Raw genomic sequence first — 15,055 nt, forward strand, 5'->3', positions numbered from 1 at the left:
TGAGGAAGAGGAGGATCCCGTCAGGATGCAGTTATGGGATGCAGAGATCAAGGACAGCGGGTGCAAGGATTGAGGAGGACACAGGGATGCAGGGATGCCAGAGCAGGAAGGAAACTACAACACTTTTAGGTAACTCCATCCTTTGCCCCCACGAAGGTGAGGGGAATGGGATCCCAATGGGATTTTGGAGAATGCAGAAATGCTCCTGAGCATTTTTTCCCCTCTCCCGTGCAGCTGCACCCCAAATCTCTCTGCCCTGGGGAGCTGGGATGGACATGTGAACCAGGGAGTCAGCACTCCCAGACCCTCTTCCCCTGGTGGCACCTCCATGTCTCTGCATTGCATGGAAAAAAAGAGAATCCATGGATCAGTATTCGGGTTTTTTTATTAAAATATTGTTATACCAAGTGGAATGCTACAGCAATCTCGGTATAGGGTGGCATAACGAAACAGCCAGGTTTATGTTTAAATACTTAAAGATAACTTAAAACGCACAAACGAGAACTTGTCGTCTTTGGCAGGAAAAAAAAGTTCACAGCACGAAAAAAATACTTAAAAAGAAATACCAATATTAATATAAAATATATTAAGTCATGGGGTTTGGGGTTTTTTTCCTCTTTCATAATTTTTTGTTTCTTTTCCATTTTGTAAACAATGCACAAGAACCGAACGCATTTTTTACGTGTCTGGGGAAAGAAAAATAAAAAATGCAGTTGGCCAGCAAATGCACATGTTGAAAGGGGAAAGAAATAAAGAAAAATATATATATTTACATGAAGGGCAAGGATGGGAAGCTCCAAGGAGCGGGATGTCAGCGCTGGCTACGGGCAGAAGCCAGCTGCCAGTAGCCAGGGGATGCAGCCAGGAGAAGAGCGGCACATCCTGCTGCCTCCATCAGCATCCTCGGAGCCCTTCACCTCTGCTTTTCCTCCACCCTCCATCCCCTCCACTGTCATTTTTGTTTCACTGTCACCCCATCACGAAGCCCTCGCCCGCCCATGATGAAAACCCAGAGGCAGGATGCAGGTGATGGAAGTTTGGTGCTCCCAGTGCTTGGCTTGGCCACGTGGATCAAGGTGGTCGATGGGACCCACAGAGGATCCCTCCCAGCTCTGCCCTCGTGCAGAGACTTCAGCTTGTGGGCACAGTTCAGGCGACCAGAGAGGGATTTTGGAGTCGGAAGCCAAGCACCTGGGTCTGTGCAGATGGCCAAGACCCAGAAGTGGGAGCTGTGATGGGGATGAAGTTGGGATAGAGCCAGGATGGGGATGAAGCCACCGTGGGGTCCCCGGGCTCCGGCGCGCCCTGCGCAGCCAGGGACCCATGTGGGCACCGAGGGGGACAGTGACCCTCCCACACCCCGGAGTCACGGCCGAGACCGGCCGAGGGGACTCTGCTGAGCTCCCGGCTCGGCCCCTCCTTCCCAGATGCTTCTCCATCCCGACACGCTGGCAGGAGGGGTGGAGAGGCCACCGTGCAGCCCTGGGTGGCCTTAAATCAGGATCTCCACCATGTCAGACAGGTCCAGGGCTCTGGCAGTGGCTGAGCTCTCTGCAGAGAAAGAAGGGATTTACAGGGATTCGCAGGGATTCGAACCCGCCCAACTCAATTGGGGCCTTAAAAAATTGCTGATGCTTGTGCAAATCCCGTCCCAGGGATGCTAAGCCCACATGCTGGGGCATCCCAACTCCCTGTCCCGTGCCATCCAGGGGGACTCACCCAGCACTCCAGTGCCCTCGCCCTGCTCGCTGCTCCCGGCCGCTCCGTCTGTCTGCGTGCTGCCGTCCTTGCTGCCGTGTTTGGAGTGGGATGGCAAAGGAAAGGCAGTGGACACTGCTGTCCCTTCAGTGGTGGCTTTGCCTGCTGGAGGAGACTCTGTTAGGGATTCAAGGTAATAAGGGATTCAATTTTTTAAGGGCAGATTGGATGGGGCTTGAAGCAATCTGGACTAGTGGAAGGTGTCCCTGCCCATAGGAGAGGGTGGAACAAAATGAGCTTAAAGGTCCCTTCCAACCCAAACCATTCTGAGATCCTGTTATTGCTGGCTGGTCCTGGAGGAATCACCCATCCCCAAACTCTCTAGCTCCAAAACCACAAGGGAAAATTGCAAGCAGGTCCCCACTGCCAAGTGAAGGCAGGGAGTGAGCAGGTGTCCCTGTTTACCTGTGCTGCCACGGGAGCTGCCCTCGGATGACCGGTCACTCTGGCCAGCCCCTGGCCAGCTTGGGGCGGCGGAGGCAGCGAAGATGGAGGGCACGGATTTGGCCGGCCGCAGGGAGCCCTGAAGGGCTTTGCTGGGGTCTCTCCTTGAGCGCTGCTGCAGGACCTTGATGACAGCATCCTTCTCCAGGATTTGGGCATGAAGGGCTTTTAATCTGGAAAGGAGGAAAGGCAGAAGCTGGAAGAGGAGCTGGATGGGAAGAGGAGGATCCAGGCACTGCCCAACCAATAAGTTTGATGGGACCAAATGCTTCTGGCAAGGTGGGACTACCTGTTCTCCATCTCCTGGTGCTTGTGGCTGGCCAGGAGGAGGTCCTCGTTGAAGCTGCTGTTGGGGGAGTGCCGTGGGGAGTGGCTGATGAGCGTGGTGTCGCGCTGGGCGGCCGCCGTGGCCGCGGCGTCCATGGCGAACTGGCGCATGGTGCACTCCTCCAGGTACTTCTGCTCCCACTTGGTCATGTCGGCCTCCAGCGCCAGGATCTTCTCCTCCCTCTCCCTCAGCTGCTCCGACAGCGTGTGGGCGCTCAGCTCCGGCGTCCCCCCGCTCGCGCTGCCCGCCTGCCTCTGCAGCAGCCAAAACAAAGCCCCCGTGAGGATGAGGAGGAGCTGGGAGGCCGCAGCACCCGCCGCGCCTCGCTGGAGCCGCCGCGGCTCGCCAGCACCCACCTGCTGAGCCCGCAGCATCTTCAGCTCCTGCTCCAGGCGGGTGCGGAGCCGCAGCTCCAGCTGCTCCCGCTTCTCACAGGCGGCCTGGAGCTGCCCCAGGGCTGCCTGCAGCCTCTCCACCTTCTCCACGTAGGCTCGTTTCTTCCGGAGCTCGGCCTCTGCCTTGGCCGCCCGCGCCTGGGCGCTGCCCAGCGCCTGCTCCAGCAGCTCTGCCCGCCGCCGCTGGTCCTCGTTGGCGCTGCGCAGCAGGGACACCTCCCGCTCCAGCTTCTCCTTCTCCTGCTGGTGCTCGTAGCCTGCAAGGGAACCCCACAAATCTCAGGCATTCGGCTTCCCCGAGGCTGGTCTGTGAAGCCCAGTGGGGGTTCTTTGCTTCCTGACATCATGCCGCCCCTTCCTGCAGATCTCCTATCAAATGGGGGTCAGGGGCATTCCAGCCACTTGGGCAGATGGCCAAAAGCTTCCAAGTGCCACATTCCAGCCTAAATTTTAGCTCAGGAAGGGTGAAACCTGCCTGGTGTGAATCCAGCCACCTTAGGGAGGGGGGATGCAATTCTTCCTACTAACACCAGCATCTCTCTGCTAAAATTTAAGTACATTTTTCCCCAAAAAAAGTCCAGGCTGGCATGGCTGCGAAGTGCAGGAGGGAGGACAGAGAGAACGGCTGGGCTGGCGTGGGGCGGGAGTGCGGGCTCGGTGCTGGAAGAGCCGGAGCTGCGGCAGGAATGTGGGGAATGCGGGTCACGCCGCCGGCCGGCCGCCGGGATTAATGGCTCGAGTCCAGCGCCAAGAACTGCTCCATCCTCCCTGGGGAAGGGCGAGAGCTGCCGCCCGACACCCGCCTCCTCCTCCAGCAGGGCCCTGCTCGCAGATGCCACCGGGAGCCGGGCAAGGATGGGTTTGCCCCGGGACTTACTCTGTGCCAGGAGTTTGGCCACGCTGCCCTGGTTGCTCTCCTGGTTTTCCTGGTTCTTGCTGGCCAGCTGCTTGTTTGCCGATTCCAACCGCTCTGGTGCAAAACAATCAAGCCCAATTAAGATTTAAATACAAGATTTTGGCTGGAGGAAGGGGGAAAAGCCTGGTTTCCCATGGAAACAGCTGAGGGACACAGAGCACCCATGGGGATGTGGACACAAAGGGTCCCCTCACCTTTCAGGTCTCGGTTGAAATCCTGCAGCCGTCGCATCTCACAATCCCTCTTGTTCCTCATGGCTTTCTCCAAGGCTTCCCGCTTGGAAGACGCCTTGACAAGATTTTCATAATCCTCTGAGATGCGCTGGATCTCGCTCTCCAGCTGGGGTGGAGGAAGGGACAAGCCAGGGTTAGATATTCATGGAATGAGGAAAGGGAGATGCCAGCCAAAGCCCAGCCAGGGTGCTCAGCCCAAACTGAGCTGCTCAGTGCACCCCGAGTAGGCCCCCAGCACATGTTTTGGGGGGGAAAACTGATTTTTTCGGGCTTTTCTCTTATGGAAGAGTCTCTCCACGGATTTTGGCTCTGCCATAGCCCAGCCACGGGGAACAGCCGCCCCTTGTACGCGGCCACACAAAGGGCTTTCTGTGGCGGCCGGGATGGGGGGACAGGCGGAGGGAGAGGGTCACTGGAGAATGGGCTCCTTCTCCCCAATCCCGGCTGCCGTGCTGCAGCTGCTCCGAGGGGAACAAGCCGCCAGAGGGAGGAGGAGAAAGGATTAAATCACTAAAGGGGGTGAATTTTCACGGCAGCTGGTCGAGCATCGCCCCGGGCAGGAGGGACACGGGAAGCTGCCACCACTCCCTCACCTTCTGGATGCGGCTCGCCTTCTCGGCACAGCTCTCCAGCTCCCGCCGCAGCTTCTCGCTCTCCCGCTGGAGCCTCTCGTTCTCCCGCAGGACGGCGTCTGCCCGGGCCAGGCGGCTGCCGGCCGACACCGCCTGGGCGCTGACCAGGGCCTCCACGCCGGCCGGACCCAGCGCGCCCGGACACAGCGGCAGGAACGCGGCCGGCACCGAGGTGGGCAGCACCCTGCAGAGAGCGAGGAGGGCGAGTCAAGGTTTGGCAGGGTGGGAGGGCTGGCTGCAGCTCCAGCATGCCATCGAGCACGTGCCAGTGCCTCCAAGTCATCTCGAAGGAGGTGGAAGTGCCTATCCTGCTTTTTTAGAACTGGGAAGCGCTCGCTCTCTAATCACAAATCCCATCGTGCAGGGATGCATTGACCTGACCCCTCCAGGACCTGGGCAGTGGGTCTGGATGGGCTCCCAACCCCCCAGGTCCCTCTCCTCCTGGCAATGCTGCAGGCAGCCTGGCATAGGATGCACCTTGGAAGCCAGCCTTTTCCTTATTTTCTATGCAAAGCAAAGATTCCTGACATAGGTCCTCACTGCCAAACCATGGATGCATCCTTTTTATATTTGGAGGAGCCAGGCCAGCCTGGCTGCCCCTTGTGCCACTGCTGCAGCATCCCACCTCAACATCCTGCCTGGAATACCCTGAGCAGGGTGGCTGTGCACGGCCCGGCCCCGCTGTGCTCCCCTGCGGGCTGCCCGCCAAGGGCCCGCATTCCTGCGGGATGATATAGGAGCAAGGAAGAATAAATACATCTTCCTCGCAGCTCCCCTTCCCCTCTTTGTTCCCTGGAAGGAGAAGGTTTTCCTGCTGGAGATGCTATCACTCTCTGCCTGGATAGATCAGCAGGGCTGGGAGCAGTGTGTCCTCACATTGAGCCACCAGTTCCCTTCTTCCCATCATTTTCCACAATGGAAGAGGCTGTTTCCAGTCCTTCTCAAATTCTAGGTAATGTCTGGACCACAAGATGTCCATCTCACAGTCACCCTGGAGCGTTGCCAGAGGTATTGAGCTGCCAAAGGAACCACAGACCACCTGGCACCAGCCCAGGCTCTGCTCAGCAGCAATTCCAAGTTACATGGACATTCCCAGCTCAGGACCATGACATGACATGTGGAGCAGGGACCATATTTGTTTTCCACCCTGCCCCATACCTATTCCACATTTATCTGTTTCCTGGGCTGCTTCCAGCTCCTAGATTATCCCTTAAGTTACCCCCAGCTCCTTCCTGGTGCATGGGGATGAGGCAGGGTCTGCTGTGGGAATGGGATTTTCGTCACTGGTTGGAAAAGCCCAGCCGTGCTGGGGGAGCTGGGGACAGGAGCAGAGTAGGGTGCTCCCGGCAGACCCCCCATGGCCTGTGCCAGTGAGGACAAAAGCAGCTGCTCTGGGCCCCCACTGCCCTTCGCATCCTGCAAGTTCCAAACATCCATCCTGGACATTCCTGGGAGGCATCCAAAAGCAGAGCCCAGGGGCCAGAGTTTACCTGATCTCAGGATGCTGAAATCCAGGACCTTCCCGGGAGCAGGGTCGGGGCTCAGCCAGGTAAGCGTCCTGGGAAGGGATGACGTAGGGATACTCCGGGGGCGGTCCCCGCGGCTCCGTGCCCTCGGGGTGCTGCCCGCGCAGGGGGACGAGCTGCCGGGAGAGCTGCGGGAAGCTGTGGGAAGCGCTGATGGGGCTCTGCGCCTTGGCCCCGTTCCTCTCCAGCGACATCCGCATGAGCCGCTCGCTCAGGGACCGCACGTGGCCGTGCTTCAGCTCCTTGAGCGCCTCGTCGGGGCGCCGGGCGCCGCTGTCGGCCCCGCGCGGACCGGGCTCGAACCGGAGCCCCGCGCCCGCCGCTCCCCGCTGCGAGGCCAGCAGCTGGGAATGCGCCTTGGCCTCCTCGTAGCTGGGGAGCTCCTCGCCCTTGGGCGGGCAGAGCCGATAGACGCTGTTCTCCAAGTAGACGTGGTCGGAGTGATGCTCCTGGCCCTGCGGCTCCTGCCGCGTGGATTGCTGCACCATCTGGCTCTCCTCCGGGCTGAGGCTCTCCAGCGAGGAGCGGGGGCTCCCGGCGCCGCCGCCGCGCAGAGCCTGCTGCTGGATGGCCAGCAGAGTGCGGTTCTCCGTGAGATTCCCATAGCGCAGCTGCTCCTGGATCAGGCGGTGCAGCACCGTCCCGTTCGAGTCCTCCGCCGTCCTCATGTCCGTCCGTGCCGCCGGCAGAGCCACCTTTCCACCCGGGAGGGGCGTCCCGCGGGACCTCAACAGCAACTGGGCACGCCGAGACACCTGCAAGAGGGAGAAGCGGGGTTGTTGCGAAGCAGTCGGGGCAGGAGAGTCCGGATCCTGATGGACACGGGATTGTTTGCCAGGAATGCGGCCCGGACGTGCCGGAGGGGTGGGAGCCCGTGGCGGCAGCGGGAGAGCGGAGCAGCCCCCGCACTGGGGTGGCCGAGCACCGGCACTGTCAGCGAGCCCGGGGCCGGGGCTGCCTCCAGAGCCGGTGCCCCATGGAGCCGGGACTGGCACTGGCCCGGGAGTGGGGGATAAAGCCCCACGGGACCGGGCACAGAGCCACCGGGAGATGGGTGGGACCACCCCATCCCCAGACCCGGACATGGAGGTCCTGGACTTGCAGAGGTGTCCCAGTCTCGGTGAGGGTCCTGGGACTTTTCTGTGGGGCAAGGGGGGGTGCTCTAAGTGCCGTGGGGATGTTCCTGTCCCGTTTGGGAGAGTTCCAGGAGTGTTCCCAGTCCCTGGGGGTGGATCCGGTATGGGAGAGGGTCTTCCCCGGGAGGGTCCAGGTGCCGGGGGGGGTGAGTCCCGATCCCAGGGAGAAGGGTCCCGGCTCCCGTGAAGGGATCCCAGTCCCGACTGGGGGCTTCCTTGGGCCAGGGGGGGTCGATCCCGGTCGAAGAATCCCAGCCCCAGAGGGGTGTCCCAGTCTCGGCCGGGAGGATCTCGGTCCAAGGGGGTCTCGGTCCCGGGATTGTTGGTCCGGGTGGGTCCCGCTGCCGAGAGAGGTCCCGATCCCTGCTGGGGGATTCCCGGTGCCGGGGGAGCGTCCTTTCCCCGAGGGGCCTCTCCGTATCCGGGCACCCCAGTGCCGGTCGGGGGTCCCGATCCCAGTCGGGGGCGTCCCAATGCTAAGGGGTTCCCTGTGCCGGGGGGGGTTGGGCGGCAGTACCGGGGGATTCCCGGTGCTGGCGGGTCCCGATGCCGCTCGGGGGGTCCCGGTGCCGGTCAGGGGGGTCCCGGTGCTGGGGAGTTCCCGGCGCCGGGGGGTCCCGGCGGCAGAACTCACCGGGGCATGGCGGAGCGGAGCGGTGCTGCGGCGGCTCTGAGCGTCCCGGAGCCGCGGGGGCCGGGCCGGGCTTTGCTATGCCCGGAATGTGGGGCCGGTCCCGCCCCGCTCCGCCCCGGGGCCGCCGCCGGCGCAGGAGCGCGGCCGGGAGCGGGAGCGGCAGCTGCGGGCGGGGGGGCGGCTCTGCCCGCCAGCTGTCCCGGGCCGTAAATCTGCCCCAGCCTTTGTCTGCGGGGCCGGGGCAACCCCGAGCCTGCTGGCCCCATCTGCTCTGCCCCCTCGGGCCCCCCCTTCTCGCACCCCTCTCTTTACATTCTCCCTTTTCGCATCCCCCTCGCCTCGCATTCTGTGTCCTCTCATCTCCCCTCCTCTTATCCCCCCTCCTCTCATCCCCCTTCCTCGTGTCCCTCTCCTTACATCCTCCTTCTCACATCCCCCCCTTCACATCCCCCCCCCCCACACCCCTGTCCTCTCATTCTCCACCTCACATTCCTCCTCGTGTCTTCCTCCTCACATCCCCCTCCCTCACATCCCCCTCCTTATGTCCCCCTCTTCGTATTTCACATCCCACTTCTTGCATCCCCCATCTCTCATCCCCCCTCCTCACCTTCCCCCTCCTTGCATCTCCTCTTCACATCTCCCTCCTTGCATTCCTCCCTCCTGTGTCCTCCATCCTCACACCCCCCCGGCTGGGGTTGCCAGCTCGCTGTGGATGCAGCAATTCCTGCCAGCTCGTGTCTGGGTGCCCCTGCTGCTCTCCCAGCCTCAGTTTCCCCTGTTGGGCTCTGCCACCCACCTCCCTGGGGGGACACAGGGATGGAGGAGACCATCAGGGGCCGAATTCCCCCTTCAACCCACCCCGGTTTATCTCTGGGGGGACACTGAGCACCCCCAGCCCCAGAGCAGTGAAACACCAGCCCCGTCTCAGCCCCGGGCGCCCCAGGCTGTCAGTGCAGAGTCCAGAGGCCCCGAGACAGCAGATGGCCGGAGGGGAGGCAGCGGGGAGAGGCAGGTGCAGGGGAAAATTGCTTATTAGCTCCGGGACATTAAGCTCCCATTCTTTTGAGGGAACTCGGCATCTTCTGACTGGCACAGAGCCGGGAGGATGATGTGGGGAGAGGGATGTGGGGATCTCCAGCCTCATCTCCTTGTTTTCCTGCTCCATCACACGCTGGTATCACCCCTGGGGCACCCAGGGTGCAATAGCAGGCACAGGCTGCAGGCACAACTCACTACCTCTGGGTTATCTCCCAAAAAATGGGGAAATAAATAAATCTCCCATGTGCAGCAGGTACCAGACTCAAAGGCAGGGGAGCATGGAAAGAAAATGCAGAGAGATGGAGTCGGTACTTGGAGGAAGAGGAGCACCTGGAAGTTCAAGAAACAGGTTTTCCAGCCCAGTTTTCCTAGTGACAAGTCAAATCCTCATGGATGAAGGCTGAAATGTGGGAATTGGCACCCTGAAGACCCAGTGAGGGTCTAGTTTCATGTGGGGAGGAGATGAGAGCACAGCACTTGTCCCTGTGTCCCCAGGAACATGCAGAGTCTGGAAACACGGGCCCAGGCCCAGCACCATGGGGATGGATGATGGATGGATGGATGGATGGATGAATGGATGGATGGATGGATGGATGATGCACCACTCCAATATACCAAGCCCAGCAGTGGCATTTCCGAAAGGACCTAGCTGTGGTTCTGCCCTGCTCTTTCCCAGGTGGATGGGGCTCCTACCTGAGCTCCAAGGGAGCAGCCCAGCTGCCCCAGCAGCCAGGATTCTTCTCCTGGCTCGTCCCCCAGCTTTATCTATGTTTGTGTCATCCTTCCCTTCCTATCTTAACACCGCTCTATTCCTGGCAGCAGGAAACCCCTCCTGGGCTGATAAGACCCCTTTGGAAAGTGATCTGAAGAGTTCCCTCTCCTTCTTTCTAATACTGGAGGTACGAAAAGCCTCAACCTTTTTGTTTTCCCCAGGAGAAGGTGAAACAACAGCAGCTGGACCTGTGGGCAGTGGTGGGGGCACCTTTGGCTGCCTGCACGGACCCTCTTCCCAGGTGGAGCATCCTGGAGGCTGGGGTGGGGACTCGGTGTCTGGCTGGAGCCAGGGAGGTGCAGGTGCCGTGTCCCAGGCTCCGGTGCCGTGTCCCAGGCTCCGGTGCCGTGTCCCAGGCTCCGGTGCCGTGTCCCAGGCTCCGCGGGGTGACACACGGCTCCGCAATGCCAGACCCTCCCACTGACCTCAGCCCAGCCTTATCGCCGAGGCGTTGGAGCGAGGAGAGGGAGCCAAGAAAATACTCGTGGGATGAGATCACCTCGGCTGTCTTCAGGCTCCCAAAATGCCTCAGCCCTCAGCCGTGCTGAGCCTGGAAAACTGGGGCATTGTGGGCAGAGGTGGGTGCCTGGGATGGAGAGGAGGTTTGCAGCCTCAGCACATCTCCTGGGGAGATGGTGACAGTGGTGACAGCATCCCGTGACCAGTGAGCCCCACTGGCAGTGTCCCGTGACCATGCTGAACCCCTCAAACCTCTCCATGGCAATCTTCCTGATAAAGCTTCCTCCTGGTACCTGCTTCTGTCCCGAACTCTGGATTCAAAGTGCAACCAGGAGCTGGAGGTCAAGGAATTGCACAAATGCTGTTTCCCAGTGCCAGGATTGCCCAGGCTGCCTCCAAAGGGAACTGCATCCCCAGGGACAGGTAGCCAAGGCAGCACCCCAGCCCTTGCTCTGCTCCCACCATCCCACCCAGAGGGATCCTATCCTCCTGGAGATACCCCCACAAGCTGCCAGGCCTGAGGCCAGCTCATCTTCCCTGTCCTCTCTCTGAAATCTGCATCATTTTGGGTTGTCCCAGGTCTGATCCCCCTGGAAATGTGTGACCTGGAGTGCTGCTGTGCAACAGAGCAAATTCCCTTCCCAAAACTCCAAGAGGGAACACCTCAATGTGACTGGGCAGGGCATGGGTGGGATTGGGATGCTCCTGGTTGTGCCAAATCCCCTAATCCTGTTGCTGCTTTGTGACTGATATGGCTCTTCCTCAGTGGAGGAAGGAATGGAAATATCTCTCTCCACCCAGGGGAAAACCTTGGTAGGCTTGGTGGGGACACAGCTGGAGCAATGAGGGGACCAGGACTGATCCCATCTGAAAGAAGCTTTTGGGGACATCCCCAAGAGATGAATGCAGCACTGTTCCCACCTGTCCCATCTCTCTGGGGACAGCCAGCTCCTCCACACCTCAGGTGTCTCTCCCAGAGTCAGATCCCTGAGATTCCCCTTTTTTCCAGGGGCATGCTGGATCTGCCCCAAGTAAGGATCACAGAAATTTGGAGTGCTCCTGCTCCCTCTCCTCCACATTCTCCTGGGTTCTTTCCTCTTCTGCAGCTGATCTATAGATCCCATACAGATAACCCAGGGCACATCCCCACTCCAGAGACTCCTGCCACAGTTCTTCATCAATCATACACTCTGGGAAGTGGTGCCACAGGCATCTTCACAGAGCCCCTTCTTAGGAATTTTGAGAGGGGAAAAATGTGGCTGAAAACAGGGCCAGGACCCTCCTCGTTCTCATCTTCCCTGCATTTTAATGCCCCTGAGTCATTTCCATTCCTGGATGTGAAATTGTTCTTTTCTGCTTTCCTTTATTTCCCTGTTTCCTGCGAGGGGTTTGTTCCTGACCTGCTAGCACCAGTGGGACCCAGTCCAGGGAACGCTGAGGAGATGCCAGCAGGGACAAAGGTGAAGCCCAGCAAGATCCCAGGAGCCACCAGCCCCAGGGGACACAGCTCTGAATTTCCATAGCAAAGCCCCTCACTGTTGTTTTGCTGCCTTTGGGGAATTTTCTCTTTTTCCTGAGAAATTCAAAGTGCTGGGTGTGATTTCCTGCCCACCTGGCAGGGAACCCCCCGTGGCTGTAGGAGAGGGGAGGCTCCACCTCCTGCCCCAGAGCTCGGTGGGGATGTGGGGGGACACAGCGACCCTGGGCAGTGTCACAGGCAGGTGACCACCAGCAGCACCTCCTCGCTGACCACATTTGCCCACTTGACTCTGGAGCACATCCAGGTGGGTGGATGGGTCTGTGCCCCCTCCCCAGGGCCATGTGGGGGATCTGCACCCCAAATTGGAGCCACTGCTTGCAAAAGGATGGGGCAGAACCCAGAGGGGCGGAGGGACACCACACACCCCAGTCCCCATTGCTCTGCAGGGATGAAAATAAGCACACACATCTGGATCCGTGAGGAACTTCACATCTTCCTGGAAAACCTGACAGAGATGCAGCCAGGGCACAATCAGCTCAGCCTCGTGTTCCCAGACACAGAATAAGTGAGAAATATCCATGCTGGAAGAGCATGGCCGAGGAGAGGCTGAGGAGGCAGAAACACTGGTTCACTGCAGGGCCCAGTGATGACACTTTATTACAGGCAGGTTGTCCCCAGTGCAGGGATGGGCTGGGTGAAACAAGAAAAGGGAAAGACAGCATTGAGCAGGGGTTGTTCTTCATCCCAGGGTGCCAAAGGCAGCAGGAATTGTCACTGTCGTGCTGCTTCACCCACCTGCTGCCTGATCCCTTGGGCTCCTACCAGTGCTGGGGCCTCCCAGGCACTCTGGAATTAGAGGTGGCCTGGAGGCTACACAAGGTGGGACAGTGGGACAGAGCAGCTCTGTGTCACCTCTGGGGTCGTTGCCAGCTGCATCCAAACACCAGAGCCATGCTGGGAGCTGTGTGGTGGTGAGAACACAAGGGAACATCGTGCCAGACGTGGAAGTGACCTTGATGGCACTGAACATCCCCTGGCACCATGGCAGTGACGATGTCACCGGGATAGTCACAGAGAATGGGGCTGGATGGCTGCAGCACTCATTGCTTGGGGACACAAAATGCCTGGAAAACACCCCTGACCCTCTTGCCAGGGTTTTTGAGCTGCTGTTGGTGATGGCTGGGAGAGAGGCTGGAGTGGCCTCGGGACAGGTGTGGAGAGGGGACAGCAAAGAGCATCCTCTGGCAGGTGCATGGAGGGAGCACAGATGGTGTAATGGGGGGAGGTGGAGCAGCAGCTCCAAACCCAGCACTGCCTGGGAAAGATGGAGCAGATGTGGAGAGACAGGCACCCATCAGCAGCACCTCTGATATCAGCAGAATAAACAGGCAGGGAGCAGTTTGTCCAGGAGCAGGGAGAGGCTGCAGGGCTCTGCCCACACTGGCACCACCATGCCTGGCTGAAATGCTCTTTCACAGGATCACAGGATGGCTTGGGTTGGAAGGGACCTTGAAGAACATCTTCCTGTGGTCCAGGGAGCAGCCAGCATGTGTGTCCTGAGTGCTCCTGTGTGTCCTGAGTGCTCCTTCCCACCTGTTCCTTCTCCCAGAGCTCAGCTGGGACAGACACACAGACCCTTCTTGGCTGCCTGCTCACAGTGTTCTGTTCCTGGAGCTCCTCATCCTGGCCCTGGCCCTGTCCTAGCTCACAGCACAGATCCTGCCTCTAGCAGTGGTCAAAATCCAACGGAAAAACCAGGAAGACCAGAACTTGAAAATCACAGAGTGGTTTGGGTTGGAAGGGACCTCTAAGGGTCACCCAGCCCAATTCCCTGCCATGGGCAGGGACACCTCCCACTATGCCAGGTTGCTCCAAGCCCTGTCCAGCCTGGGTGCTCCAAGCCCTGTCCAGCCTGGTCTGGAGCACTCCCAGGGATGGGGCATCCACAGCTTCTCTGGACAACTCATGCCAGTGTTTTAACACCCTCATTGTAAAAAACTTCCTGCTAAATCTCACCATTTCCTCTAAAATGCCGAGTACTGACCTCTCCCATGGCAAGTTTCCACCAGGCTCTGAAGGTCTTGAAGGTCTCCTTGCTTACAGCACTAGTTTGGGGCTGGCCCTAGGGCTGGCAGCCTGCAACAAGCTGGGCTTGTTTTCCCAAGCTGGGACCCTTCTGCGATCACTGGGACATGGGCACAAGCCCATGTGTGGCCTGCAGAACACAACTGCAGTTCAGGATCCCACAGCCAGCTCCAGGCAAGCTCAGGGTCAGAACAGCAGTTAGCTGGGACAAATTGGAGCCCTTTGGCCAAGATGCTGTAGGTGTTTTTGCTGTTCCAGGGCTTAGACCTTACTTAGAACCTCTGTGCCACATCCAGGCAGAGCCTGTGACACCTGGAATGCTCCAATGGGAACAAGGAGAAAGCCAGGATCACCAACAAGGTTGTTCTTCTCTGCAGCCTCCCCTATGCTGTGTCCATCTCCTGGAGAAACCTCTATCCATGCACGGGGTGAACCTTCCCCTTCCCAGCCCAGACAAGCTGGGAAGGTTTGGTTGGGACAAATCTCCTCCTTGCCAGGCCAACCAAGGTGGGAAGGTTTGGTTGGGACAAATCTCCTTGCCAGCCCAACCAAGGTGGGAAGGTTTGTTTGGAATAAATCTCATTGCCAGCCCAGACAAGCTGGGAAGGTTTGGTTGGAATAAATCTCATTGCCAGCCTAACCAAGTTGGGAAAGTTTGGTTGGAATAAATATCCTCCTTGCCAGGCCGACCAAGGTGGGAAAGTTTGGTTGGGACAAATCTCCTTGCCAGGCCAACCAAGGTGGGAAGGTTTGGTTGGGACAAATCTCCTTGCCAGCCCAGCCAAGGTGGGTGGGAGGGTTTGGTTGGCCACGGAGCGAATCCCTCCAAGCGGAGCCGCGTGTTTTATCCTGATGATACAATAGAAAATGCCTCTGAAGTCCTGGCCCTCTGGAGCATTTCCTTAGCTCTCTGGAATTTCCGTTTAGTCCTTCCTCTCCCAGGCTCTTACCGAAAACCGATGTCACCGCACGGCTCTGGAGAGCAGCCAGCTCCCGGGGTCCCTTCCCAGGTCTCCCACCACCGTGCCGGGGATTTGCAAGGAGCAAGCTCCTGGAGGGTGTCAGCTCTGTCGTGCCCCTTGATTAATCACCAAAGGCCACTCTGCCAATCAAGGAAAGATTTACAAGGCAGGCAGGAAGCTCTTGTTTTTACAGGAGTGCCTCAAACACACGCACACAGTAGGAAAAGCAAACATTCCAGGCATACCAAGGGATCCAC

At 59.2% G+C, this 15,055-nt stretch overlaps 1 protein-coding gene across 1 annotated transcript; it reads right to left on the minus strand.

The window, feature by feature from the left end:
- Window positions 1-1,223: 1,223 nt before the first annotated feature.
- Window positions 1,224-6,982, minus strand: AMOTL2 (angiomotin like 2). The gene is made up of 9 exons (XM_031505687.2): window positions 6,197-6,982; window positions 4,668-4,890; window positions 4,036-4,180; window positions 3,803-3,895; window positions 2,887-3,182; window positions 2,492-2,784; window positions 2,164-2,375; window positions 1,720-1,863; window positions 1,224-1,551 (listed from the first exon to the last, which is right to left on the minus strand). The coding sequence occupies exons 1-9, from the start codon at window positions 6,898-6,900 to the stop codon at window positions 1,493-1,495; spliced, it is 2,169 nt and encodes a 722-aa protein (XP_031361547.2). The 5' UTR covers window positions 6,901-6,982; the 3' UTR covers window positions 1,224-1,492.
- Window positions 6,983-15,055: the final 8,073 nt, after the last annotated feature.

This window comes from Lonchura striata, chromosome 10 (assembly GCF_046129695.1).
Source record: "Lonchura striata isolate bLonStr1 chromosome 10, bLonStr1.mat, whole genome shotgun sequence".
NCBI classification, from domain to species: Eukaryota; Metazoa; Chordata; class Aves; order Passeriformes; family Estrildidae; genus Lonchura; species Lonchura striata.

What these genes read in the sequence shown, in the direction of transcription:
- AMOTL2 (XM_031505687.2), bottom strand. Translation starts at nt 6,900, where the DNA reads ATGAGGACGGCGGAGGACTCGAACGGGACGGTGCTGCACCGCCTGATC. An exon ending in GGCCAAACTCCTGGCACAGA is followed by an intron (nt 3,183 to 3,802) that starts GTAAGTCCCGGG and finishes GTTCCCTTGCAG; the next exon opens with GCTACGAGCACCAGCAGGAG. An exon ending in CACCAGGAGATGGAGAACAG is followed by an intron (nt 2,376 to 2,491) that starts GTAGTCCCACCT and finishes CCTCCTTTCCAG; the next exon opens with ATTAAAAGCCCTTCATGCCC.